Here is a 25,515-nt window from a genome sequence, read left to right as displayed (position 1 = left end):
TTTAATCAGATAGATTTGAAATTCGTTTTTATATTTTGACTAATTTATATAACTATTCATTAAGGTATAAACTATATTAATCGCTCTCACTTTTAACGTGAAAGCTCCGTTGCAAAAATTTACTTCTCAAATAATAGTATAAATTTTCAACATTTTTTTCTTTTCAAAATATTTTGGTAATATTTAGTTTCTAAAACCTATATCTTATGATATATACACTAAATAATATAATATAAATGAATTTATTTAAAATGTGAAATTAACTTCTTCATTTTTTTACTTTACAGAAAGTATATTCTAAAATATATATATCTAAAATAAAATAAAAAGTTTTTGTAAATTAATAGCTTTGTAAATTATAAAATACCATAGTCTTAACATTTTTAATTTACTGTGTATTGTTACAGTGGAGCAAATATTTGATTGGTCAAAAATATAATTATACATTTATTTGACTGAAACTTATTATAGGTCAACCTTATAATCTTCATTAATTGAGATTTACTTTTGTTGTTGTTGTTGTTGTTTTCGGAAAAAAGATCACATCGTCTCGTGCTTCTCCCGAGTCTAATTCCGTCCGGGAAGGAAGTGATTAACAACAAGACACAACAGCTCGCGAGGAACCAACTCACACTCAGGTACTAAATTGTTCTGTTCTATGATTCGTCTATCACGATTTGGTTTGATTCCTCATCAAACCCCTCTGTTTTCACTAGAGCACGATGAGGAAGCGTCATCCCAAGGCGGCTTCAGATTCGTCGTCAGAGCCATCATCTTCCACTCAACAAACTGATAACAACAACGATGTCCTCCTTGATAAGAAGGTGGTTGATGTTAGAAGATCGGGGAAAACATGGTTCTCAGTGTTGATCCTCATCATATACTCCTCCTGGGCTGTTTACAACCACCAGCACGGGAACCTACCTCGTCCCTTAACCGCTAAACAAGCTGGCAAAAGAGGTTTCTCTGAGATTCAGGCTATGAAACACGTCACGGCTTTGACTCAGTTCGGTCCCCATCCTGTTTCTTCTGATGCTCTTGTCCACGCCCTTGAGGTTAGGTTTGTCTTTGTTGCCATTTTTGTTTTTTTAATCTTTTGTGTATTTATAAGTCTTCTTAATCTTTTGCAGTATGTACTGGGGGAAGTTGAGAAAGTTAAAGAGACTGCTCACTTTGATGTTGATGTGAATGTTGACTTCTTCGAGTCCAAATCCGGTGTGAATCGGCTTGTGGGTGGTCTTTTTAAAGGGAAGTCGCTTGTGTATTCAGATATAAGTCACATTGTAGTGAGAATCATGCCCAAGTATGAATCAGAAGCAGGGGAGAATGCTATCCTTGTCTCCTCTCACATTGATACTGTCTTCTCAACGTATGTATTGTGTCGCTTCCTCTCCTATCAATTGACTTTTTATTAGACACAAAGTGTCCCAGATCGGTAGTTGGAAGAGATCATTAGTAATATATGGAAGAGATCATTAGTAATATATATAAGATAGATGGGTCAATCCACTTATTACCAATTGGTTTTAGGTTGGAAGCTCATCTAGCTTGACACTTTTATATTATTGTTCCTGTTTTCATCACCATTTTGCTGGTATTAGTTATGTGTGTGTTTGTTTACTTTGTTTGTTAAATGTATGAAGAGGTGGGGCTGGAGATTGTAGTTCATGTGTAGCCGTAATGCTGGAACTAGCTCGGTCTGTTTCACAGTCGGCTCATGGATTTAAGAACTCTGTTATCTTCTTGTTCAATACTGGAGAGGAAGAAGGTCTTAATGGCGCTCATAGCTTCATTACACAGGTAAGTATGATCACTCACTGACCTGGTTCTTTTGACTTGGTGGAGTTAATGTGATTAGATCTCTTAATTCCTGAAACTGTAAATAACTGATGCAGCATCCATGGAGTTCCACAGTACGTTTAGCTGTTGATTTAGAGGCCATGGGTGCGGGTGGGAAGTCCGCTATATTTCAGGTACTATCTCTCACATTCCACACCATTGTTTGTGCCTTAATCTTATGAGGAGTTCCCCTTATATTCAACTGAGGGTTTCGACCTTCCTGGGTGTAGGCTGGCCCGAGTCCTTGGGCTATTGAAAACTTTGCCATGGCCGCAAAATATCCATCTGGTCAGATCATGGGACAGGTATCTACTTTTCAACTCTTGTTTCTTGCCTTTCTTCACTGTTAAATATATATGTCTTTGCTTTACTGTGACAGGATCTGTTCACTTCCGGAGTCATAAAATCTGCGACTGACTTTCAAGTATACAGGGAGGTTGCTGGTCTCTCAGGATTGGACTTTGCTTTTGCAGATAACACTGCTGTCTATCACACTAAGGTAATTTATCTTCTTCTTTGTTTTGATCCTGTTTTTAGATGTGTGATATTTTATTTGCTTGCGTGGCAGAATGATAAGATAGAGCTCATAAAACCAGGATCTCTCCAGCATCTTGGTGAAAACATGCTTGCTTTCCTCATCCGTGTTGGTTCATCTTCTGATCTCCCAAAGGATAAAACAGTCCAGACATCGAGCTCGGACGCAGCTATCTATTTTGACATTCTGGTGATTTCACAACTAACTATTCTATTTTTAATTCTCATTATACCATGTGCTATAACGTCTTTCCTTATTGTCAATTCTCAGGGGAAGTATATGGTTGTATACAGGCAAAACTTTGCGACGATGATGTATGTTTCAGTGATCATGCAATCGATGCTTATATGGGTTATGTCTTGCCTCATGGGTGGTTATCCGGCTCTTGTGTCAGTGATGCTGTCCTGTTTGAGTTTTATCCTCGCATGGATATTCTCAGTAGCTTTCTCTGTAGCTGTTGCTTTCATACTGCCCTGGATCTCCTCATCACCTGTGCCTTATGCTTCGTACCCACTGATGACGATTGGATTGTTTGTGTCGCCTGCGGTTTTGGGGTCAATAAGTGGTCAGCACCTGGCCTTTAGTTTCCTTCGGAAGAAACCATCAAACCGAAACTCTAACAATAAGGAGCTCTCACCAAGACTGAGGGATAATTTGGCCAAGCTTGAGGCTGAGAGATGGCTGTTTAAAGCTGGTTTTATACAGTGGTTTGTTCTTCTGGTCTTTGGAACTTATTATAAACTTGGATCAACTTACCTCGCTCTGGTTTGGCTCGTTCCTCCTGCATTTGCATGTAAGCCAATCTTTATTCATTGAAGACGCTAAAAAAAAGTGTTTTCCGAAGTTTAACTTAATCAAATGTAATGGTTTGCCAGATGGATTGCTTGAGGCGACTTTAACTCCAATCAGATTCCCAAAGCCCCTCAAACTTGCAACTCTCGTTATCAGCTTGGCTGTTCCAATTTTGGTTTCAGCTGGCGGTTTTATCCGGTTAGCTGGCACATTGATCGGCATGCTCATTCGATTTGACAGGTAAAAACTGATAGCCACTATCCTGTTAGATGCTTGATCCATGAATGATCAGAGGGATGATAGATTAAGAGTCTTTCTGATCATTGTGTGTTTGAGAGATATTAGGGAAAGACATACCTTAACTGCTTTTGATTTCCTTTGGTTATCGATTCACCTAAATTGATTCTTCATGTTTCTTCCTTCCTTTGAGGAATGAAGAGAGATCCACTTTATGTTAGTATATCATAAACTGGCTAAGATTCTCTTGCCTAAACCTAGAGAAAGAAAGAAAATGTTCCCAATATGAATCCATGTAAAGGTAATTAGTTTATAGTCAATCTTAGTAAATATGGTCGACTAATGAAAGAACTCTGGAACACGGTTGCTGTAATGATAAATATTGGTTCTGTGAGTCTGTATCTTCTTAGCTTCAACAAACCTTATAATGTAGCTGTTGTTTTTGGGTGTGTAGGAACCCAGGTGGAACTCCAGAATGGCTAGGCAATGTGGTGGTTGCTGTTGTTATTGCCACTTTTGTAAGTCTGACTATGGTATACCTCCTGGCCTATATTCACCTCTCAGGTAATGCTCCATCTCAACCCTTTGTTTTAGAAACTTATCACAATAATTAACAAACTCTTACTTGGTTAAGCATTAACGACAAACTTATGGTCTCCAGGTTCAAAAAGGTCGATTGTCACTGCACTATGCATCATCACTGCCCTCTCTCTTGCTCTTGTAGCTTCTGGTTTTCTTCCTGCATTCACTGAGGACACCGCGAGAGCAGTAAATGTAAGTAGTCCCTTTGATTCTCTCGTTTCAGTAAAGTCCTGTAATTCTTTTAAACATGTATAGGTAGTACATGTTGTGGACACAAGCGGGGAAGAACAGGCGTCGTTCATTTCACTATTCTCAAACACTCCTGGAAACCTGAACGTGGAAGCAGAGCAGATCAAGGAAGGGTTCAGATGTGGGAGAGATAACAAGGTAGATTTCGTCAGTTTCGAGACTAAGTACAGTTGTGTGAGCAAGAAGGACGCCGAAGTTGGATGGGACAAGAGCGATGTACCAGTTCTGCGTGTGGTAAACGAGGAGAAAGGGGGAGAAGGCGACGAGAGAAGAATTATAGGGGTTTCGATGGAGACAGGAGGGTCATCGCGGTGGATTCTTGGGATTGACATGGAGGTAGTAGAAGACTTTACACTGCAAGTAGGCGAGGAGGAGGAGGATGAAGAGTTGATGATAGGACGTGGTGAGAAAAGCAGCGGCCAAGAAGGATGGCATCAGATTCAGTTCTCTGGTGGGAAGAAGGCGCCTACTAAGTTTGTTCTCAAACTTTACGAGAAGAAGGGTGATGAGAGGAAGAAGAAGATGCAGAGACCTGTGTTGAAACTGAGAACTGACTTTGATCGTATCACTCCACAAGTTAAAAGGGTTCTCGAAAGACTTCCAACATATTGCTCACAGTTTGGAAAATCCACGTCTCCTTTTACTCTTGCTTTTCTTGCTTCTCTTCCTTACACCAAATAACACACTCTTCATCACTTACCTGTTTCTTCTTGGCAACACATACAATACATTGTTTTCTTGTTGTTGGTGACATCAAAAGCACGGGTTTGAGTTGTTGAGAATAAATTGAAAGGGTAGAAAGAAGAGAGTCTGCATGTAAACAACTATACTTACTCGGCTAGTTTCTTTAGATTATCTTTGATAATGTGTAAAAAGATGACCTAACTAAAATGAGAGAAGCGGATATGATATGGAGTAAAAATAGTCAAACATTTTGCTGGATTCCACAGCATTTCAATTTCGACTGAACTGAATAACTACATTGTGGCCAACCAAAAAGAACAAATATTTATTTTTTCTATATTTGAAAATAAAAAATATTCTAAAATGAGAGTAAAGTTTGAGACGTATTGGGAAAATCAATCACTAGATAAAATAGTCTTTTTTTGAAAATGCTGATGTGAGCATTATTAATTTTATTTTGTTTTTTATATTTGAAAATTGAGACTCCGCTCCCAACAGACATCACTAAATAGTCTCGAGTTGTTTGCTTCTCAGTTTACCAATCTCTTATAGTTAATACATCTTCTTCTTTCTTCTTCCTCAACCGATTTTTTATCTCTTCAATCAATCTCAACCACAGAAATTCAGCGAGAGATTACACTTGTAAATGGCGGAGCAAACCACCGATTCAACCTCTCCTGCGGCTCTTGTCTCCACATCGTCTCCGGTAATATATATCTCTCTCTCTCATTTGCTCTCTAATCTCTTTAGTTTTTTTTTCGATTCAATGGACGCATGGTGGTCTGAGATTCAGAATTTGTCGGATTTGTTTTTGGATAATTAAACAATTAAGTTATCTAGGGTCTGGGATTTAACTGTGAAACATTTCGGACATAGATGTGATCCGTGTGTTTTGTCTGCAACTTCGTTGGATATTATTCTCCAATTTCTTTTTTCTTGACTTAGAAATCTTTTTTCAATTTTTTCAACTTTTTATCACTGAGGATTTCAACAGTAGATTTAAATATAAAGTTCTATCTACAAATAAAAGTTACAGTCTCACATTGATTGATTCACTTGCAAAAGCAATTTTTAATTTGGTGCTTCTTGTCTATCCTTGTGTATCTCTTCAGATTTTTATTTTTATTTTCTTTTGCATAATTATTCTAAATTAGAGAATTTTTCTTGGTAGATTTGATGGATTTGTGGTTATGTTCTTTGCAATTGTGTCTTTGAGTTATCAACAACCTCAATTATACATACCAGACGTGTTGAGTGTTGAATGTTTAACTGAAATATGATGTTGATCTTTTTGATTGTTTCTGATTCTGCTGCAGAAGAAAGAAAACACCAATCCTGTTGATTCCAAGCTCACTGTACGTACCTGTGTTTGCTTCCATCTTCTCCTTTTTGTCATGCCAAGCTCTTCCCCCAAGTCTGAGTTTTGTTTTTCATTCTGTAGGAACTAAGCGAATCAAGGGCCGAGTTGCTTAACAGGATCCAAAATCTCAAGCAGGTTTTTTTATTTTATTTAGCTCCATCTTCTCTCTCTCTCTCTCTCTCTCTCTCTCTCTCTCTCTCTCTCTCTTTATCTCATCTTTTTCAGACATCTCTTGTCTTTTTTCTGAACCAAGACAACCGTACATCTCTGAACAGGACTTGCAAAGTTGGAGAGGTAAGCTCGACACCCAAGTTCAAGTCTACCGTGAGGTCTCTACTTCCTTTTCTCTATACATTTTTTTTTGTTTCTGCTCGGAAAAAAAATATAAACTCTTATTTACTCGCTGCTGTAAATGTAATAGGAGCTCTCTGGGCTGAAGAAGACTCTTAATCTTGAAGTTGAGCAGCTCCGTGAGGTATGTATTTATAGTTAGCCCCAGGCACATACATATCTTACCTACCGCTTGGTTTCTGTTTCATGATGCATGTTTTATGCGTTTGTTTCAGGAATTCAAAGACCTTAAAACCACCTTGAATCAGCAGCAAGACGATGTCTCTGCTAGCCTCAAAAGCTTAGGCGTGAGTACTCTTATTCTTTTCTCTTACGCTATCTTTTGTAGATAAAATGGTATATAATACAGACAGAAACCCAGCCTATTTAATATATCCTCCTCCATGATTCTCACCATTTTTGTGTCTCCTTGCAGCTGCAAGAGAACTCTAAAGATTCTGAAGGGCAAATGGATAAGAAAAGCGAGGTGAAAGAAGAAAAAGTGGAACCTCTGTTGATTGATGAGAATGGGAAAGAAGCAGAGCATTAGACCATGAAAATGTTTCTTTCTTTATCATCTATTATGGCTACTACTACGTTGAGATTGTACCGTTACTCTTTTAAATATGCTAGTACTGTGGTTTAGTTTCAATGCGAAACACAACCAACTTTAGTAATGATCTCAAAACCAAACGTCTCCTTTTGTCTTTGACATTCGCGAGAGTTAGAATTAATCTCTCAGACAACAGATATTCTTCAACAATTCCTTTAACCAATGAAGCAACCGGTTCGGTCTAGGGTGTAAACCGGGTATTTGAAGCCTAAATAATAATTTTAAAGAAAATGAGAAACTATCTACGAGTGTAGTAGGCTCGATAGTTTACAAATAGTCTCGTGAAATCCTTCTTGTGTTCATTTCAAGTACTTCAACTAATTGTTTGTTTTTTCAATTGATTACATAAAATCATTTGTGGTGAAGCATTTAACAATGATCAAAGCTAACCATATATGCCTAACTTAATTCGCAAACTACAATGAAATCCTTCAAAGCATTGTTACACATTCGGACTATAGAAAATTAAATTTATAACCAAACGGAGTATAGATCCTTCAAAGCATTATACTTCCTCGACAACACTACAGATACATCAGGCACTGGTCTTTCTCAGTTATCCCAAAACCAACATAGAAAGCAATTCAACATAAGTGCATAATAATGTAATGTACCCACATTCTCCATCAATCAATCTGATGAACTCAACAACATATTCATCCCTTTTGAAACCGAAATCTAAAAGTAATAATACTGCTCCTGAACAAACTTGAGAATGTTTCTGCAGATGCATACATAAGCAGGAAGATCATGTGACACTTAGTGTTCAAGTGGAACTAGGGGGTGTTTTGGGTTCATCGCCAGATTTGGAGGCAGCCGGAGGAGTGCCTTCAACTCCCATCTCGGCTCTTAGATCATTAATGCTTTGCTCCAGCTCATTGATTCTGCCTCCCATGTCATCGAGTGAGCTAACCAATCAAAGTCAAGGAGATCACGTACTTTATGTAAAAGAGACAGATCGAAACCAGTGTCACAAACACACAAACTTGCTGAAAATCCAGTGATTCGAGTTCCCACAGGTTCCAAACTTTTATCAATTCACGGATATATATAACGCATGGAGAACAATAAGTAATGTGTATATAAGAGCAGCTTAACATGATACCCTACCATAAAAACATGTGGTGCTACTATCTATAGAATATAGACATTTAGAATCTCAAGATACACTTTAATCAGAGAAAAAAGACAGACAACTATTTTGGTATTAAGATAACTGTTAGTTCCTTCCCATTACTTAAAACTTATTTTCAAGAACCATCATTCCTGCTCTAAATGGGAAACATTTTCAAATATATTTTTAATGGAAGTAACATCCAAGGAAAACTATAGAGTTGATGATAAAAAAAAGGATATTCTTTGTGATGATGGAGTCGGACATTGTCTGGAACCTGGATTGCTGAAACCCACAAAATAAACCAAAATTAATCAGAATTTACCTATCAAACCTGTAATTTCAAATCTTAAATAGGACATAAAGCCCCACCATCTGCTGCAGAAGATTTTGGACCTGCGTATAAGAATAGAAAGATTCAGACAGTGACAAAACAAAAGTGAACTTGTCTCAAAAATTCTGAATAATAAATAATTAAAGTATAGAGAAGGATAAATGGGAAACTTACAAAAGCAGTCATATCAGCAGTGCTCTGCTTAGTAGTATCCTCAGAATCATGCCCATCCTACAGAGAGAAAAAGCCTCTTAAGAATATAATCAATCTATTACATGCAAAGTAGGATCATGAATCTTTATGAACATGGAGAAACTGATGAAGGATGAGCATGAGCTACTACGCGTATCTTATAGTACCAACACTGCACGCAACAAGAAACTCAATGCACAAAACATTCCTACTCAACTTATAATGGATCATCTCATCAGATCTTGAATTTTCATGTTACGTTTTATCCACAACAAACAGTTTCTAGCGATGATCAATCCCCCAATCGAAAATATTGATAGTTAATCCCGAAATTCAATCGAATCGATGGATCTGAAGAACACGGGCCTAATGTTCGTGATAGGAAACATGAATTCGATCAAAATCAAGCAACGAGCACGTACGTACCATTTTTAGGGTTTTTTTCTGTCTGCTCGGACGACGGAGAACTATGGAGGAGATGAGAAGCGATGAGCGATGTGTTTTACTGTGCAACAATAACAGACAATCCTTCTTTCGTTCTTTTTTTTAATTAACCTGCGGTATGTAAAATGTCTACAATACCCTGTTACTGTAGTAGTGTTGCTATGATTGGATTAGGTGGGATATCAATGGTGTCATTCAAATTTCAAATCTTTTTTTTCTTTTTCAAATTTCAAATCTTTAGACCGAAAGTTTTGGCAATTTGATTTAGTTCAAACCGATTCAAACCAAAGCTGTACCGAACATTCATTTTATATCGCCAATAGAAAGGGTCTTTGTATGGTAGGCCATCAAATAGTATAAACAGAAGCTCGTATTAGATACGTATGTTGTTACAAATTCAACCACAACTTGAGAGCAATTTAAATATCTTTCCGACCGTAGACACAAGTTATTACAGACGTCAACACATGAACCAATCCTAAAACAGACAAGGAGCCTCTCATCCTCACCAACATCTTCCCTTCCTCTTGTTCCACCTTTCTACTTCCACTGCTTCCCATTGAAAACCCTGTGTGCAAATTACATGTATCGAGATAGATACCCAACCTTTTCGTAGCTTGGAACCCAAGTCTTCCTCTTCTTCTTCTCACACTTTCTTTTTCTTGTCTTCTCCCCTCGTCTTCTTGATTCTTCACGGGAAGAGTTTCTTCTTGCTCCAGACTTTCCTGACTCTGTTCGTCCCAGAGGATCTCAGGGTACGATTCCAGCAAACGCCTTTTCTTCTCCTCCAAATCATCAGGTGACTGAGAAGCATGTCCTTGGTTCGAACCAAGAAGCAACACATTCCACAAGGAACAGAATAATGTGAAAGAGCGAAGCTGCGAGGAGTCAAAAGCATCCGGCTTTTTTACAAGGGAACCGGATTTGCACCGGATCTTAACCGAACAACACAAGACCAGTAGGTTCAATCTCCAATCCGGACATGTAGACTCGCTCATGTTGTTCTCTGCCAAAACAATTCCAGGCATCTTTCTCTGCTCTACACAGCTCAGCTCCGGAACTGCTTCTCTGATTGATTGATGCATAAGAGAAGATCTCTGAGCAGTGTAGCTTGAAGAATCTGGGACATCAGAAGCTGCGTGAGTTAGAACCACGATAGCGTTTCTCCATATCGATGAGCCTAGAGAACTGGTGATGGTTCTAAGCAAATGGACGTCTGGATTCTCGTCTAGACGGTCAATATAGAGGACGACATCAACTGGGAACCTTCTCATGCTCTTCTTTATGGACATGAGAACTTCCTGATTATACCGTTTCTCGGTTGCAGAGGACATGAGACCTGGCGTGTCAAGTATTGTAATCAGGATCCCTCCAACGTTTCCAACAATGTATTCTGAAGACTTTGTGGTAACTCTAAATGCGCCGACAGCAGATTTAGTCTCCCCAAAGATAGAATTAATCGTTGCGCTTTTTCCCACTCCGGTTTTCCCGATAACAAGGACGTTAATGGAGAAGTCTAGACCAAGTGGAAGCTCTTGTTCAGGCAGCTTTGTCTTTGTTCCGTCATACACGTGATCATCATCAAGCTCTGAGGATGTGTGATGGTCTTCACCTACTAGGCTCTGCTGAGACTCAACTTCAGTAACAGCTGAATCTTCGTTGCAAAGATCAATTCCTTTTATAATCTTCTGGATTTTTTCTTTCAAGAGCTTCGTCTTCTCAATTCTTTCCTTCACTCTCCCACTTATCAGCTGTACAGAATTATCAGAGGATAATTCTTCAGGATGATTCTGAAAGGTGGATTCAGAGAGTTTCTCCTTTGTATCGCCTGTTCCTTCGTACTCGCCAAGCTCCAGACAAGTGTGATTGTGATTATGGATTAGCCCTGCCATCTGCATCTCATTTTCCATCACATCATTAGCAGTTACATAAGATTTTTCAGGCATGCTTCTCTCAACATCCTTAACCGAAAGCAAGCTGGTTTCTCCTGTGCCCACTGAGATTTGATTCAGTTCACTATCAGACTGAAAATTGACTTCCTTATCAATCTGCTCCCCATTTTCCACACTCTCATTGGCCAATTCAAAGGAACTTCTTAAACTTGATGCTCTATCTTCATCAGGAAGTGGTAACTTCCTATCAATATCCTCTGATTCTTGTGTTCCTTCATCCTCAGTCTCTTGGTCATCTTTTTGGATAAAAGAACCGCACCCATTTACATCAACATCTATTCCTCGAGAGACATCAAGGTTTCTCGTCGTTGCAGAATCCAGAGTTGGAGTCACTTGAGAACATTCAGAATTCATACCAATTTCAAGTTCGCCCTCACATTCCGCACCGCAAGCATTTTTAGTTAGTTCTTTTGCGTCGCCTACCATGAATCCAGTGTCTTCATCCTCTGGTTCTCTCCTTCCTGATCCAATAGAGCCTTCACCTTGAATCATCGATTCATCTGCTTCACGAGCACTACCATCATCAATTTTGTTATCGCTCTCCTTGCTGGCACTTTCTTGACCCACCCTTTGTTCAACAAGCTTGCTGACAGTTTCATCTAACCCTTTGTACACATCTACAGCGTTTCCTTCACTTTCTACCACAAACTCACTGCAATCTCCTGGCGCAACACCTAGACCAGTCTCAAAGGACACCGAAGCATCATCACAAAGATTCAATTGCACCATCTCTTCCTCAGTGGAAACAAGTTCACCTGTTACAGAGCCTGAACCCTCTGATAGTTCAACTACACTGTCTTCTACTCCTTGTACATCACCTGGCTTCATCAAAGCATCAGACTCATGAATGCTACCACCACCATCCTCCTCGATGAGGAGCTTAGAACCTCCTGATGGAACACCGAGACTCAAATCTTCAATATCCCCAAAGGATATCAAACCATCTTCTAACCGATCTGTTGTTACCTTCATCTCAACCGCTTCATCCTCCGTGGAAACGACATCAGTTAGAACAGAACCTGAGCACTCAGGCTCATCAACCAATCCCAAATCTCCAGACTGCAATGTCTTATCTTCGACTTCAGCTTCTTCATCACCACTACTACTACCCAAAACTTCATCATCATTCAAAGACAAACTGGCCCGGGGAATGACTAGTTTAGCTTCACTAACTTCACTCTCACTCTCTTCCTCCAAAGGAGAGTAATTAACAGAAGCTTCCTCTTCAACAACACTCCCATCTCCATTTTCTCCAACTGACTCTTCCCCTAGAACCCTAATCACATCCTCTAGCTCAGCCTCATCGTCTGCATCCCCAGAGACAGACTCAAAACCATCGTCTGTAACAGAACCATCATCATCATCATCATCATCCTCGTCGTCAATCGTGATTGGTGCACGGATTGGAACCGAGCCAGCAGACGAAAACGTGCCGGAGAGACTGCGGGTGAGAAGCAACGCGTCGGCCACAACCGCTCTCACCGCAGGAATCGCGATTCCTCGAGACTTGTCCGGGTTAACCGCTTCTGCCGCGATAATGGATATACCTCGAAGCTGCTTCTCCCGCTCCATATTTAGCATCTTTTTTTTATAGTTTTGGTATTACCAAAAGCATCTAATGAGAGAGAGAAGAAAACAAACGGTAATGGACAAATGAAGAGCAAATTAAAAGAGGCTTTTTGTGTGTTTTCTGTTTGTTTGATAAGATTTGTAGGGTTTTGTGTGGGTTTATCTGAAGCTTGTGGTGGCTGTGGTGTGGAAGAGGAGAGGGCCACATAGAGTTAAGAGTCTCCACACAACACAACGAGCGGCTCGAGACTAAGGGTCTGACTGGTTCAAACGCAGCGGTTGCGGTTGCGGCTGCGGGCGTTTGCGGATGCGGGTGGTTGCGGTTTCTAGCGGTTTTAAGAGATTTGTACGACTGGTTCTGCGGTTAGAAATTGGTGCGTTTGCGGGATACTTATGACTGGTTAACTACCAAATACAGCAGCGGTTAAATAATAAATTAACAATATTTACATTTTATATAATTATAAAAATATCAAAAATCATAATATTATAATAAATATGTAAATTATATTTTCAAAGTTATAGTTTTAAATTTTTAAAATTATAGAAAATATTTTTATTTTAAAATTTTATAATATTAATTAAAATATAATAGATATATTTTAGTATTTTTATAATTCCATTTTAAAATTTTTATTTTTATTTTTATTTTTGTATTTATATGGTTTTTTTTTAAAAAAGAAAAAAAAATTATCCTCCCGCAACCGCCCGCAACCGCAAACGCTAGCTGGAACCAGCTTTTGATTTTAAGAGGTTCGGAGCGGTTTGAAATGATTTGTAGCGGTTTGTATGATTGTTTCGAAACGCTGTCAACCGCTACCAATCGCAAAAGCTGCGTTTGCGGGTGATAGCGGGAAAACCAATCAAGCTCTAAATTAAGCTTTTTGAGGCCAATTAGAGGGAATGGGGTCACTTTTGAGTATTTCAAATTTGAAAAGGGAATATACGGAATATTCTGAAAGGTTTGGGGTTTATTTGTTATTTTATTCTTTCTGTTAGAAATAGTTTGGTAGCTGAATGTTTTGGCCTGGAAGAAGAATCTCTGGCTAACCATCTCCGCCGCAGCCATGACGGCTTTCTGATGCAACTACATCGACTATTCTTCCATCGTACTCCACCAGAAAGTGAGTCTCCTTAAAAATTCTTCTTCACTTGAAGCTAGGAAAAGAGTGGTAGTAAAGAATGAGGATGCAACACATTGAATCCTGGTGGAGGGATAGATATATGAGTAAGGAGACAGAAGCAGTATTATCTAACAAGGATTTGGTAGGACTTCATTCTCAGGCCAACATGGAGAAGTCAGGGAAGGATAAACCAATGAGAAGAGTCGAGGAGAGACAATCTGAAAAACAGAGTGAAATGTAGTGACTGAAGCTTCTCTATGTGCTCATATGCTGTATAATATTAGCATTGTTATTGCCGGTTTGTATAGATGCTAATTTGTTTTCTCTTAATAACGAAATGAGTTCTGGTGGTAAAATCGTGATTGTTGTGAAGAGGAAGTAAGCAGCTAACGCTGTATGCTGGACAATCTTTTCAAGAGTTGACAGAGTAACCAAATTGCTTTATAATGTGGAAATCTTTTGATAAACACATTTGAGAAATTTCATTCATCAAACGAAATTAATCCTGAAAATTTGCAAACTGTTAACACGAAACAATCCGACCATTTTGATTCGATTGTTTCGCGACAAAACGGTAAACCAAAACGCCGCTTCTTGCACCATTTCGAGGCTCATCAGAGTGTATAACGTCAACATCAAAGACCTTTCTAGCTTTCTTGAAGAAGACAGACTCTTTTTTCCACCTCCTCAGATGAGCCATCAGAAATATCAACCTCTTCCCCTCTAACCCCTTCGCCGCCGCCATTAAACGCAGCGTTTTCAGGAGAGGCTCGTAGAGATGATCGTGGTACACCACGTCAGACGCTACAACCAAGTCAACGTTCCGCCCAAAAACCTCCACGTCATCAGCCTCTCCCCAACGAAGCGGTGCCGCGTGGACTTGACCGCCGAATCTCGCCACAGTCTGAGCGTTCGCCTCTGCGTTGAAGCTGAGGTTGTCGAGGACGTGCGGGAGATCCGTCACCGTGACGTTAGCGGAAAGAGTGATCGCCGCGGCGATTCCAACGACGCCGGTTCCGGATCCGAGCTCGAGAATGTTCATCGGTGTAGTAGTAGTCGTAGAGCCGGCGGGTTTCAGCGAGGAGAGTGTTGCGGCGAGGGGGCTGTTGGTAGGGTCGAGGCGGTAGTTATCGAGAAGCGCGACGAAAGTAGAAGCGGCTGGCCAGAGCTGGAAGGAGAGACCCTGTGATGTTAGTTGACGAATCACGACCGTTGACTCGATGGAGCGGATAGTGTACTGCTGGAGCTCCGGTGCACCGTCGGACAGAGGAGAGAAACTCTCAGCGTTGGTTCCGTTCTCACCGATGAGGAGCATTTTGGCTTCGTCTACTTCGCTTTCCTCATCGTCGTCTCGTAGAGGAGGAGAAAGTGTTTCCATCGAAGATTTGCTTCGTATTTTGCGGCGCCCATGTATTTTTATCACTTCTCGTAATTGTTCCTTTAACCATTTAGGTCGTTTTTAGGTAAAGATACACGTGGAGGCTTCTTATTGGATAGTAACACATCTGTCCTGACCAAGAGAGACAGCGAAGTATCTAAAGGCAACAGAAGTTTTAAGTTGAAGTCAAAGAGTCCTCCTAAACAGATACAGTTAACATTGACGTCTCTAGATTCATTTCAAGTCTTGAAGAACAACAAGAGCTGCGTTTCTTCCTGGTGCGCCCATAACTCCGCCTCCAGGGTGAGCTCCGCTTCCGCACAAGTAGAGTCCTTTCAAAGGGCTTTTGTAGTTCGACCTGTGGCACAATTTCCAACCTTTTTTAAATCATGAATCGTAAGTACTGTTTTTGAGTTGTGAAAGTGTGTTGTAGGTTTACCATCCTTTCACCGGCCGCATCAAGAAGAGAGAGTCTAATCCCATGGCACCGTGAAAGATGTTTCCACCTACAGAACACATAGTGGTGATGTCAAAATATGGTTTGGATCATATCCATTTTAATAGGAAAATCTACCTGTTAGACCAATTTCCCTTTCGAGATCGGGAGGAGTCAGCATATCGTAGCTAATGACGGATGAGCTAAACCCAGGTGCATATTCATCAATCAATTTGAAACATCTTTGTGCAAATGCTTCCTGATTTCACACAATCAATCAAGCTGGTAAACATCCAAATTTGAGGAGTGATGAAAATGACGTTAGATAAGAGTGTATAAACTAACTCACTCGATACACAGGATCTTCCCAGGTTCCATCTGATGGCTTGTAAGGAGTGTATTGGATGAACAAGTTGATTACATGTTTCCCTATAACACAAAACCACATTCAGAGCTAAAATGCATTCTTATTACTAGACACACCAGAAAAAAGAGAATAAGCGTGCCTGGAGGAGATATGGTATTGTCTAGTGTGGATGGAATAGTCATTTCGATCACTGGTCTTCTTGATGGTAAGCCGTTTTCAGCATCATGACATGCTATGTGAACCTCGTCCATGCTGACAAAGCCAGAGATAAAACGAGACGTTGATGTTTTCATTTGTTCTTAGAGATACAAAAACTCAAAGATAAGAATTAGCATGAGGCATACGTCTCTGCACCAATGTGTATAGTGCCGAAATGCTCTGGTCCTGGTCCCGAATGATTAGTGTTACAGCATTGGAACTGTGGTAACTTGTCAACAGCCATGTTTATTTTGGTAGTTGCCTGTTCACAGCAAACAAATCAATCAATCACCAAAACAATTAGCTGGATTGAGCAATAATTAAACTATTTGGCTTAAGGAACTTAAATAAAATAAGTAAAAAATGCTTACTGAGCTGTAATCTGAGTTCTTTATAGCACTGACGAACTTTTCAGGAAGAACATTGGACGGAACCAGCTCCTGTTATCCGAAACAGACCTTAATGTAAACTTGCATAAACTGGAGTTTTTCAAGTAGACATGATATGACACAAAAAAATTTACCACAAAAGTTCTGTAAGGGGTTGCATTGGACAATATAACCGATGATTCCACCCGTGTACCATCAGCAAGCAAAACCTTATACCAGATAAAGTCAGATGTATTTGATTCAAGCTTTCACTTTATCCAGGAATCATTAAAAGACAAACTAACCCCTTTCACGCTGCTAGAATCCTCAGTCAATACTTCAGAAACCTGCGGAGTAAAACTGAGTGTACTAAGCGGTTCTGCTTTATGATAGGAGAGACGTTAGGAACAAGAGATGTTTCTTTTTTGGAAACTAGGAACAAGAGATGTTAGGAACAAGATAGTCCTCAAAATGATCCGGAAAACAAATACCTCTGCGTTTGTGAAAATTTGAGCGCCAGCTTCCTTTGCAGCATTGGCTATAGCCATGGAGACAGAGCCCATCCCACCTTCGACGTAACTGCATAAGATTTCTTATTAGCTACTCATCTGAGTTACACCTTACATCTTGTGCCCTTCATTCACCCTTCGCGAGAATGCATGTTTTATTATTATCAAGTAAAAAAGAGTTCTTCTATTGCTTACGCATTCAGACCTTTGTAAAACATACACCACTATTTCTACATTGCCAAATTCATTTAGAAGAAAATACAATATGATATTTCGAATACTTACGACCAAATGCCATGCTCTCCATCTGATTCTCCCATCACATGATGTAGCAAGACATATCCACTTCCAGGAGTGTGAACACTGGCCTGTCAATCAATGTTCAGAGCACTACATTAACTCCCCAATATAAACGTAAAGAAGCATCTCTCTCACCTTTCCCTCGTTCCATTAGATTAAAAATAATAAATCACAAAACGACTCCATTTCAAGAAAACCTTGAAACCTCAAAGCTCAAGATCTAAATTAGGAAAGCCAATTACCGTAGACCCAATCACAGCATCGGTTGCAAGAGTCGCCTTCAGGACATCAGACTGCAAGCATCAGACCAACAAAAAACCGACTAACATCAGAAATTACCATTACTAATAGCTAGTCGTAGGACCACGACATGCTATGGTCAGAAACCCACCTCAAACCAGTTGTTCAATACTTTTGAAGCTGGGGCCAACAGAAGATCCATGAAGTCCCTTCACAACATAAAAACACAAGTGCATCAAAGAGGAGACATTTAATCAACAATGGATGCTTTCAACAAAGCACATAAAGAGATAAAAGAAATCATACACCATATCCTTTTGCCCCAAAGAAGCTGCTTGCCGAAGACACCGAGCCCAGAAAGCAGATTTGTGCAACTTATTGCTCAGCTTATCATTAAAAGAAGAGTCACCTTGCAGAGACTCTGGAGGAGCTGCATCCAAGAGAGTATCCATGAATCTACCAAACCTCTCTAGCTGCTTCTCGTATCTGCAAATCCAAATAAAAAAAAGTTCTAGTGAAATTAAATTATCCTATTTACGCCCAAAACAAGATCACCTTGGGTAAGCTTCAGCATCACTTCTCGAGAACTTGGAAATCTCAGAGTGATTAAGCGCCTGATCTGGGCCTAGAAGAAGATAACGCCCATCCAAACAAGGCGTAAACGACGCAGGACTCCTCTTCAGAAGCTTCAGCCCGTGTCTGCCTAACTCCAAATCACTGAATCCATCACAATCCATGATCAGAGAGAACGCGCCAATTAGCTAGAAATCGAAAGAAGTTTTTCAAGAGTTTGAAAAACCTGATGATGCATGGACGGATTAGCCCCTGGACGTAACTGCAACGCGAGAATTTGAAGCCGGGGACGATCTCCTCCGTCACTGCCGCCCCGCCGATGACGTGGCGTCGCTCGAGAACTGCGACGGAGAGACCGCCGCGCGCTAGGTAAGCTGCAGCTACCAAACCGTTGTGGCCGCCGCCGATCACTAACGCGTCCCATTTCTTCTTAGTCAATTGACCAGGCGTCGTGCTAAAGCTCCGGCGCCACATTGTCTACTCTTCACTCCACGTTTCGACTCAGAAGTCTGTCACTCACTCTTGAGTTGGAGATTCATTTATTTTCGCCCCCGATAGTTTTAATATTTTACAATAAGGGTCAATTAGTTGTACGACTTCAAAACAGCCACAGGTTTGTTTTGTAAATTCACATAACAGTCCCAATTGTTAGCACGTATTTGTTTTAACCCCAAATAGTTTTCGTAAATTGTAATTATAGTCCTAATATTTTGGATGACTTTACAAAGTAGGTTTAGATTGGGATTAGTTGGTTCAAGACTGCAGATATATTGATGAAATTAGGACAGTGAAACTTGAAGATTTGTCTGAAGCCATTGCATATTTGGATGATAGTCTCCCCTTAATCATGGAATTGAGATGGCAAATCAAGTAGGAATGAAAAATGGAAAGATCATTAGAGAATATTATGCCTCCGGTCACATTTTAGCTTATTTATTACATGTTGTGACATTTTTTATTCCAATGATATTTTTCCTTAAACTACCGTTGAGTCTTAGCTAAGGGTCTGACTGGTGACCATTCGGGAAACAAAATGAACGAATAAAAAAGGAATGTTCGGGAATAAAATAACAGGAATAAAAAGGAATGGTTGTTTCTTATCAATTTTATCAAAGAATAATTTTGTTCTTCAATTCTCTACAAAAAAAGGAATGATAGGGAATGCGATGGAATTATTATTCCTTGTGAATGGTGTTTTTTTTTGGGAACGTTATGGAATGTATTATTCCTAATCCTCGCCGTTCCATGGTCACTATTTATACCTTAAATATAAGTTGCATTCTTGCCAGATCTTGACAAAACACATATTTGCTTCAACTTTAAGATCGTTGGATCAGTTGTTGATCATTGACATCCACGACCCAGATTAATTGCCACTATTCGCTGGGATTATATGATTATATCTAAAGTTGGGTTAGTTTTTTAACCCTAATCATAAATAAAAAAGATATAATATAAGAGCATCCGCAATGGAGTTTCTTGCCAATTTTTTAGCTCCAAAACCTAGGTAAAAAATAGTAAAAAACTTGATGTTAAGGATTGGCCTCTTCAAATCATTCTCTAAGGATCAATTCGTTTGGAACATTGTAACTGTTCGCGGATCCTGCTGTTAAGTGGCGGCTTACCATTGGTCATTTTTTTTCAGCTGAAAAAAAAAATAATAATAAAAAATAAAAATAAAATTCTAAGGGTTTTTTACCCAGTATCACGGTTGCGGATAGTCTAAGTACCTAACCTCCTATGTTTTTCTATGTAGGGATTCTATGACGGACCATTATCGCTGGTGAATAGAAGACCTTCGGCGATTATCAATGGATCTTTGTGATTGTCAAAGAATATATGTCGAGGATTGTAAATGTTCGTCATGGTAACCCTTTGCCTGAATTACGTTACAATGTCCTTAAAGAGTTTTTTGACAACACGAATTCTACATAGACTGCTGATTTGAGTTACTAGCCACCGAACATAAAGCACACATTCCCATCCCTTAGATTTGCTTCATTAATTTAAAAATCAAAAGTTAAGATTAAAGCAAATTTTCCTAAGTTTTTGGAGCCCCCCACATCAACTACACCATCCCTTTCATTGTATACCCCATTCCAAATCATTTTGTTTACATTTTAACTAAATGCTAGTGATATTTAAAGGACAACTTTGTTTAGAGTCTAGACTTTTTAAAAGTAAGCATCAAAGTGTCATTTCTTTCAAAAATGTTACTTCTTGTTATTGGGGGTCACATAAATACCCTTTAACTTTATCAACTCTTACTTTTTCTTGGTGGGCAGATGACCTTCGTATCATACATTCAAACGACATTAAGAAGTTAGTCTTAGTATACAAGGATTATAAACACTTTAGTGTAAATTTAATAATTTTACCTTACAAGTTAGGAATATAAACTTATACGTAGATTTGGACATTTGGGTTTTTGGACCAGATTAATGTTGATTCTTATTAAGTTACTTTTATATCGGTTTCGGTTTTAGGTCGGCTCTATTTAGTTCTTGACTGGCTCAGTTCTAAATGTTTGACACATAAATATCCAAACACATTTATGTATCACTCAGTTTGAAAATGTCACACATTTTTTAATTAAAATCTAGCAAATCTATTTAAAAATGTGTAAAATAAACCAAAAACTAGAGTTTAACCCGCACAAACATGCATATATTTTTCATTTTATAAATATATAACTTTGATATTATCATAGAAGTTTTATATATGATTTATATTTAGTGTTATATATTGTAAATCTATATAATCTTATTGTTTAAGTTTCTTATCATCATTATTGATATATAGTGATTTGTTTTTTTTTGTCAAGTAGTGACTTTTTATGCATTTCAAATTTTTATTGATTGTTATCACTTATTAATATATTTTTGAGTTCGTTACATAAATTATAATCTGAAATAATCAAATAAATAATCTCCTTTAATATAGTTTTTTAATTTTTTACAATTTGCATACGATACATTTTAAAATTTATTTAGTTATAAAGTAGAAGGATATTTGTTTATGATACTTTATATTTCCATATTATGTTTAAATATATAATACTGTAACATCTACCACTTAAGTATTTTAGGAGGTTTTATAAGTAACTACATTGTTATGTTTAAATAATATAACTCTATTATTTTGATAAATTGTATGCATAGTAGTATCTGATATTTTTGGATGTTATGGTTTTAAATTTTGGATGATAGTAATATAGTAGTAATATTATAGTACTTTTGATTTTTACAACATAATTTCTTTTGTGTTACATTTCAAATATTGTATTACATTTGATTTCAAGAATTGTATTTTAGCATCTATGATTTTATCTTTTTATAAATTTTAGAATATTATCATTTTGAATTTGTAATTTGGTGTTTTTAAATTTGGTGTTTTTGGAAGGCTTTTTTCTCTCTCCTAAGAGCGAAATAAAGGGCGATTTGGGCGTTTAGGGTTTTCGGTTCTCTCCGCCGTTAGTTGGCCTTTCGCCGGCTAGCGAGAAGTCATTCCCCGCCGTTTGTCTCTCATGACGATTCCGGTCTCCGCTCCTTCGTTGAGCCCTCCTATTGACCCAGGAGGGGCCTCTTCTGCGAGAATCTCAAATCGCGACACTCAGCTCCGCAATCGCGATTTGGAGATGAAGCTCCAGTCTCCTTCGATCCCAGCGACGATTCCAGCTACGCACGTTCCATCGTACGCGGCGCGGTTCAAATCGTCCTTGAGGAATCTCCGTAAGATCTCAGATCCGTCGCTCTTAGAGGACGGGACGCCGGTAGTTCAAGCGCCGGAGTCTGTGCTTCTCAAAACTTTGGAACTTTGGAAAGACCACGTGGTGGCTCACTTTCACGGTCGTCGTCCTTCTGCTTCAAAGATTATTACTGATTTGAACCCAGTGTGGGGAAAGTTCGGTAGTATTACGGTCAGAACGGTCTCGGAAACCTGTGTCTTGATTTACATCCCCTCGGTGCAGACTAGAGAATGGGTGCTGCAAGTGGGTTACTGGCAGGCAGATAGGTGTGCCTTCTCGGTTTATCCTTGGACAGCGGATGGGAATCTGGCGGCTCAGGAGTTGCTCTTTGCACCAACTTGGGTAGTTCTGAAGAACGTTCCTCCGCAGCTATACTCTTTAGATGGTATTAGTGTTGTTGCTAGCGGTATAAGAGATCCGCTACACACTGAGAAGTCTCGGTTAGACCCCTACCTTTTCGGTGATACTAAGGTCAAGGTGAAGATTGATCTCTCCAAAACTCCTCCGGAGGTTGTAGAAGTTAGAGATACTCAAGGTAACTCGGTTAGAGTTAATGTGGAGTATCCCAGTCTTCCGCCTAAGTGTCGGAACTGTGGAAAGTTTGACCATTTGGTGAACCGGTGTAACAAAGATAAGAGGCAGAGGGTGCAGCCTCAGAAGAAGAGGAGGGTGATCAGTGTAGTGAAGTCTGGATCAGAGGTTTCACTATCAGCTGAGTATCGGGCAGAGGACAAAGAGGAGAGTGCAGAGAAGGTTGAAGCTGGTCAGGAACTGAAGAGTAAGGCCAAATCTAGGCCTCGCAAGAGGTCCAGATCCAGAGCGAGAGCTTTAAATTCCCCTCCTGAAGATACTGTGGGTTTGGAGGTAACTAAGGCAAGAAGTGATCTAAGTGTTAAAGCTCAGGACTATGCGTCTCTGTTTCGGGTAAAGGAGTCGACGGTGGTGAATTCAGAGCCAGTTGTGGAGCCAGTTGAGGATAGTTATCAGTTAGAGGAAGGGGAGATTAAAGGAGAAGAAGTGGAGGAGTTAGGTCAGGGAGTGATGGTGAGTCAGAACGAGGTGCATGATCAGGAGGAGGAAGAGTCTTTGTGGCTTACTAAGCACTCTAAGAATTTTCGAAGAGCGCTGAGACAGCATAAGCTTTGGGAATCTTCGTGAGCAGTGGGAAAGCCCCCTAAATCAGCGAGGCTTCTTGATCGAGTTTTCTCCTCTGGGAGGGGGCTTGAAGTCTGATCGGTTGGGAATATCGTTTTCATCTGTATATATATGAAGATCTTTAGTTGGAATATTAGAGGTATCAATGGAGTTGGAAGACAAAGGGTAATTCGTAGTTGGCTTCAGAGTCTGGGTTCCTCAGTGGGAGCCCTATTAGAGACTCATGTACATGAAGAAAATTTTCTTAGTGTTTTGGGAACGGTGGCTCCAGGTTGGAGGTTTGATAATAATTATTCGGAGGCTGCAGGAGGGAGAATTTGGCTGGTGTGGAATCTGTCTTTGTCAGTCGTGGTCTATATGAAAACGGAGCAGTTGATGCTATGTGGAGTGATCGATCCAGCCTCTGGTACGGAGTGTACGGTGGCTTTTGTGTATGCACTCAATACGGAAGCTGAAAGGCGGAGCTTGTGGAGGGTGTTAGTCGATATTGCGACTAATCCGTTGGTGGCAGCTTCACCCTTACTAGTTCTTGGTGATTTTAATCAGATACTTTTGGCGGAGGAACACTTTTCTTTGCAACCTTATGATTTACCAATCAGAGGTATGGAAGAGCTCAGGTAGTGTTTGGAAGAAAGCAACTTGACAGATATGGATATCAGAGGCACCTTTTTTTTCCTGGTCTAACAAACGCCCAGAGGATCCTATTTTGCGGAAGCTAGACAGGGTTCTGTGCAGTGAGATATGGCGGGATAGATACCCAGAAGCTGTGAGTGTGTTTGAAGCGCCTGGAGATTCTGATCACTCTCCAGCAGTGGTGTCCTTTTCTGAAATACCTTCGGTCAGAAAGTGCAGTTTCAAGTACTTCTCCTTTCTATCCTTACATCCTAGATTTCTCGAGGAGATTCTTAAGACATAGGAAGAGGAAATTCCAGTTGGCTCCAAGCTTTTTTCGCTAGGCCAGAGATTGAAGAAAACCAAAGCAACCTGTAGGAGATTGAATAAGGATGGCTTTGGTAATATCCAGCAGAGAGCGAAAGAAGCTTTAGGGGCATTGAAAGAAATTCAGCTTCAGTTGTTAACGGCTCCTTCAGATTATATGTTCCGTCAAGAGTTTGTAGCCAGGAAGAACTGGCAATTCTTTGAAGCTGCCCAGGAAATCTTTTTCAGTAGAAAGGCAAGAATAAGATGGTTAGATAGCGGAGATGCTAATACAAAATTCTTCTTCAAAGCGGTGATTGCACATCAAATGAGGAACTGCATAAGTTATCTGATGGATGAAGGGAATAATAGGGTTTTTAATCAAGCCCAGATAAAGGAGATGGTGGTGGCGTATTTTCAGAACCTATTGGGAGATGGGAATTTGGAAGAGATTAGTGAGGTGGAGCTGAGAGGTCTGCTTGCATATAGGTGCCCACAGGAGATATCCGATAAACTGGTATGCATTCCGACAGAGGAGGAGATTAAAGAGGTTATGTTTGCAATGCCAAAGAATTAAGCTCCAGGTCCTGACGGATATGCGGCGGAATTTTTTTGGGAAGCTTAGGAAATTGTTGGTAAGGATACAGTCGAGGCCATAAGAGAGTTCTTTACTGGTGGTCGTTTGTTGCGACAGTTCAATACCACAACGATCTCCCTCATTCCTAAGGAGACAGGTGCGGATCGTCTTAACCAATTTCGTCCAATCTCCTTATGCTCAACAGTGTATAAGGTTATGGCTAGACTCCTCAAGAGGAAACTGAAGCTATGTGTTTCCGAGATAGTGCAAAGAAATCAAGTTGGCTTCATTCAGGAGAGGCTGCTCTCCGAGAACGTTCTGCTTGCTACTGAGTTAGTTAAAGACTTTAACGCTCAAGGTCCAACCACAAGGGGCTGCCTGAAGATAGACATATCTAAAGCCTATGACAACCTCAGTTGGGACTTTCTCTTTAAGGTGTTGAGTGCCTTTGATATGCCAGGTAGGTTCATTGAGTGGATTAAAGAATGCGTGACTACTCCGTCGTATAGTATTGCCATCAATGGAGAACTTCAGGGGTTTTTCTCGGGGAATAAGGGTCTTAGACAGGGAGATCCTATCTCATCTCTTCTGTTTGTTATAGCGATGGATGTGTTGTCTAAGATGTTAGATAAAGGAGCAGTGGATGGTACCTTTGGTCTACATCCGGAGTGTGAATCTCCGTTGATCACACACTTGAGTTTTGCGGATGATGTTCTGGTTTTCTTCGACGGAACAGCGGATTATCTTAGGGGAATTCTGAGCATTCTAGAGGAGTTCCGGTTGGTCTCAGGGATGAGA

General features: G+C 39.8%; 6 protein-coding genes across 6 annotated transcripts; 2 read left to right on the top strand and 4 right to left on the bottom strand.

The window, feature by feature from the left end:
- Positions 1–382: 382 nt before the first annotated feature.
- On the top strand, positions 383–5,093 carry LOC103870331 (endoplasmic reticulum metallopeptidase 1). The gene is made up of 13 exons (XM_009148459.3): positions 383–638; positions 717–1,055; positions 1,131–1,369; positions 1,644–1,800; positions 1,896–1,973; positions 2,070–2,144; positions 2,219–2,338; positions 2,408–2,563; positions 2,645–3,167; positions 3,250–3,406; positions 3,858–3,967; positions 4,065–4,177; positions 4,241–5,093. Exons 2-13 carry the CDS (start codon positions 723–725, stop codon positions 4,913–4,915), a joined length of 2,736 nt encoding a protein of 911 aa, XP_009146707.1. The 5' UTR covers positions 383–638; positions 717–722; the 3' UTR covers positions 4,916–5,093.
- A 280-nt stretch (positions 5,094–5,373) lies between these two features.
- On the top strand, positions 5,374–7,301 carry LOC103870324 (myosin-3). The gene is made up of 7 exons (XM_009148447.3): positions 5,374–5,624; positions 6,235–6,273; positions 6,360–6,413; positions 6,554–6,607; positions 6,700–6,753; positions 6,845–6,916; positions 7,045–7,301. The coding sequence occupies exons 1-7, from the start codon at positions 5,565–5,567 to the stop codon at positions 7,156–7,158; spliced, it is 447 nt and encodes a 148-aa protein (XP_009146695.1). The 5' UTR covers positions 5,374–5,564; the 3' UTR covers positions 7,159–7,301.
- Positions 7,302–7,750: 449 nt separating this feature from the next.
- Positions 7,751–9,459, bottom strand: LOC103870312 (heat shock factor-binding protein-like). Its single transcript, XM_009148441.3, has 5 exons — positions 9,288–9,459; positions 8,844–8,900; positions 8,708–8,731; positions 8,578–8,620; positions 7,751–8,124 (listed from the first exon to the last, which is right to left on the bottom strand). The coding sequence occupies exons 1-5, from the start codon at positions 9,288–9,290 to the stop codon at positions 7,988–7,990; spliced, it is 264 nt and encodes an 87-aa protein (XP_009146689.1). The 5' UTR covers positions 9,291–9,459; the 3' UTR covers positions 7,751–7,987.
- Positions 9,460–9,657: 198 nt separating this feature from the next.
- On the bottom strand, positions 9,658–13,058 carry LOC103870302 (translocase of chloroplast 159, chloroplastic). Its single transcript, XM_009148430.2, has one exon. It carries the CDS (start codon positions 12,836–12,838, stop codon positions 9,725–9,727), a length of 3,114 nt encoding a protein of 1,037 aa, XP_009146678.1. The 5' UTR covers positions 12,839–13,058; the 3' UTR covers positions 9,658–9,724.
- A 1,310-nt stretch (positions 13,059–14,368) lies between these two features.
- Positions 14,369–15,388, bottom strand: LOC103870294 (protein N-lysine methyltransferase METTL21A). The gene has a single exon (XM_009148419.3). It carries the CDS (start codon positions 15,326–15,328, stop codon positions 14,474–14,476), a length of 855 nt encoding a protein of 284 aa, XP_009146667.1. The 5' UTR covers positions 15,329–15,388; the 3' UTR covers positions 14,369–14,473.
- A 32-nt stretch (positions 15,389–15,420) lies between these two features.
- LOC103870284 (pyridine nucleotide-disulfide oxidoreductase domain-containing protein 2) lies at positions 15,421–18,858 on the bottom strand. The gene is made up of 16 exons (XM_009148407.3): positions 18,546–18,858; positions 18,302–18,463; positions 18,053–18,232; positions 17,898–17,955; positions 17,749–17,799; positions 17,492–17,574; positions 17,189–17,276; positions 17,003–17,044; positions 16,853–16,927; positions 16,701–16,769; positions 16,476–16,591; positions 16,271–16,383; positions 16,114–16,193; positions 15,903–16,023; positions 15,768–15,834; positions 15,421–15,686 (listed from the first exon to the last, which is right to left on the bottom strand). Exons 1-16 carry the CDS (start codon positions 18,791–18,793, stop codon positions 15,563–15,565), a joined length of 1,677 nt encoding a protein of 558 aa, XP_009146655.1. The 5' UTR covers positions 18,794–18,858; the 3' UTR covers positions 15,421–15,562.
- Positions 18,859–25,515: the final 6,657 nt, after the last annotated feature.

The sequence above is a fragment of the Brassica rapa genome, chromosome A01 (assembly GCF_000309985.2).
Source record: "Brassica rapa cultivar Chiifu-401-42 chromosome A01, CAAS_Brap_v3.01, whole genome shotgun sequence".
Classification (NCBI taxonomy): Eukaryota; Viridiplantae; Streptophyta; class Magnoliopsida; order Brassicales; family Brassicaceae; genus Brassica; species Brassica rapa.
The sequence above is the reverse complement of the archived record's forward strand: the minus strand, read 5'-3'. Positions and strand labels throughout refer to the sequence as shown.

Bases quoted from the DNA above. Each gene is read 5' to 3' on its own strand.
- LOC103870294 (XM_009148419.3), bottom strand. From the start codon at position 15,328: ATGGAAACACTTTCTCCTCCTCTACGAGACGACGATGAGGAAAGCGAA.
- LOC103870331 (XM_009148459.3), top strand. From the start codon at position 723: ATGAGGAAGCGTCATCCCAAGGCGGCTTCAGATTCGTCGTCAGAGCCA. The intron at 2,145-2,218 runs GTATCTACTTTT...TTACTGTGACAG, and splicing joins CTGGTCAGATCATGGGACAG to GATCTGTTCACTTCCGGAGT. The intron at 3,168-3,249 runs GTAAGCCAATCT...ATGGTTTGCCAG, and splicing joins CGTTCCTCCTGCATTTGCAT to ATGGATTGCTTGAGGCGACT.
- LOC103870284 (XM_009148407.3), bottom strand. From the start codon at position 18,793: ATGTGGCGCCGGAGCTTTAGCACGACGCCTGGTCAATTGACTAAGAAG. The intron at 17,575-17,748 runs GTAATTGGCTTT...ATTGATTGACAG, and splicing joins ATGCTGTGATTGGGTCTACG to GCCAGTGTTCACACTCCTGG. The intron at 16,384-16,475 runs GTATGCCTCATG...TGGCTTTGTCAG, and splicing joins ATACACATTGGTGCAGAGAC to CATGGACGAGGTTCACATAG.
- LOC103870312 (XM_009148441.3), bottom strand. The intron at 8,732-8,843 runs GTAAGTTTCCCA...TCTTATACGCAG, and splicing joins CTGCTGATATGACTGCTTTT to GTCCAAAATCTTCTGCAGCA. The intron at 8,125-8,577 runs ATATCCTTTTTT...TGGTTAGCTCAC, and splicing joins CGACTCCATCATCACAAAGA to TCGATGACATGGGAGGCAGA.
- LOC103870324 (XM_009148447.3), top strand. From the start codon at position 5,565: ATGGCGGAGCAAACCACCGATTCAACCTCTCCTGCGGCTCTTGTCTCC. The intron at 6,608-6,699 runs GTCTCTACTTCC...TAAATGTAATAG, and splicing joins AAGTTCAAGTCTACCGTGAG to GAGCTCTCTGGGCTGAAGAA. The intron at 6,754-6,844 runs GTATGTATTTAT...CGTTTGTTTCAG, and splicing joins AAGTTGAGCAGCTCCGTGAG to GAATTCAAAGACCTTAAAAC.
- LOC103870302 (XM_009148430.2), bottom strand. From the start codon at position 12,838: ATGCTAAATATGGAGCGGGAGAAGCAGCTTCGAGGTATATCCATTATC.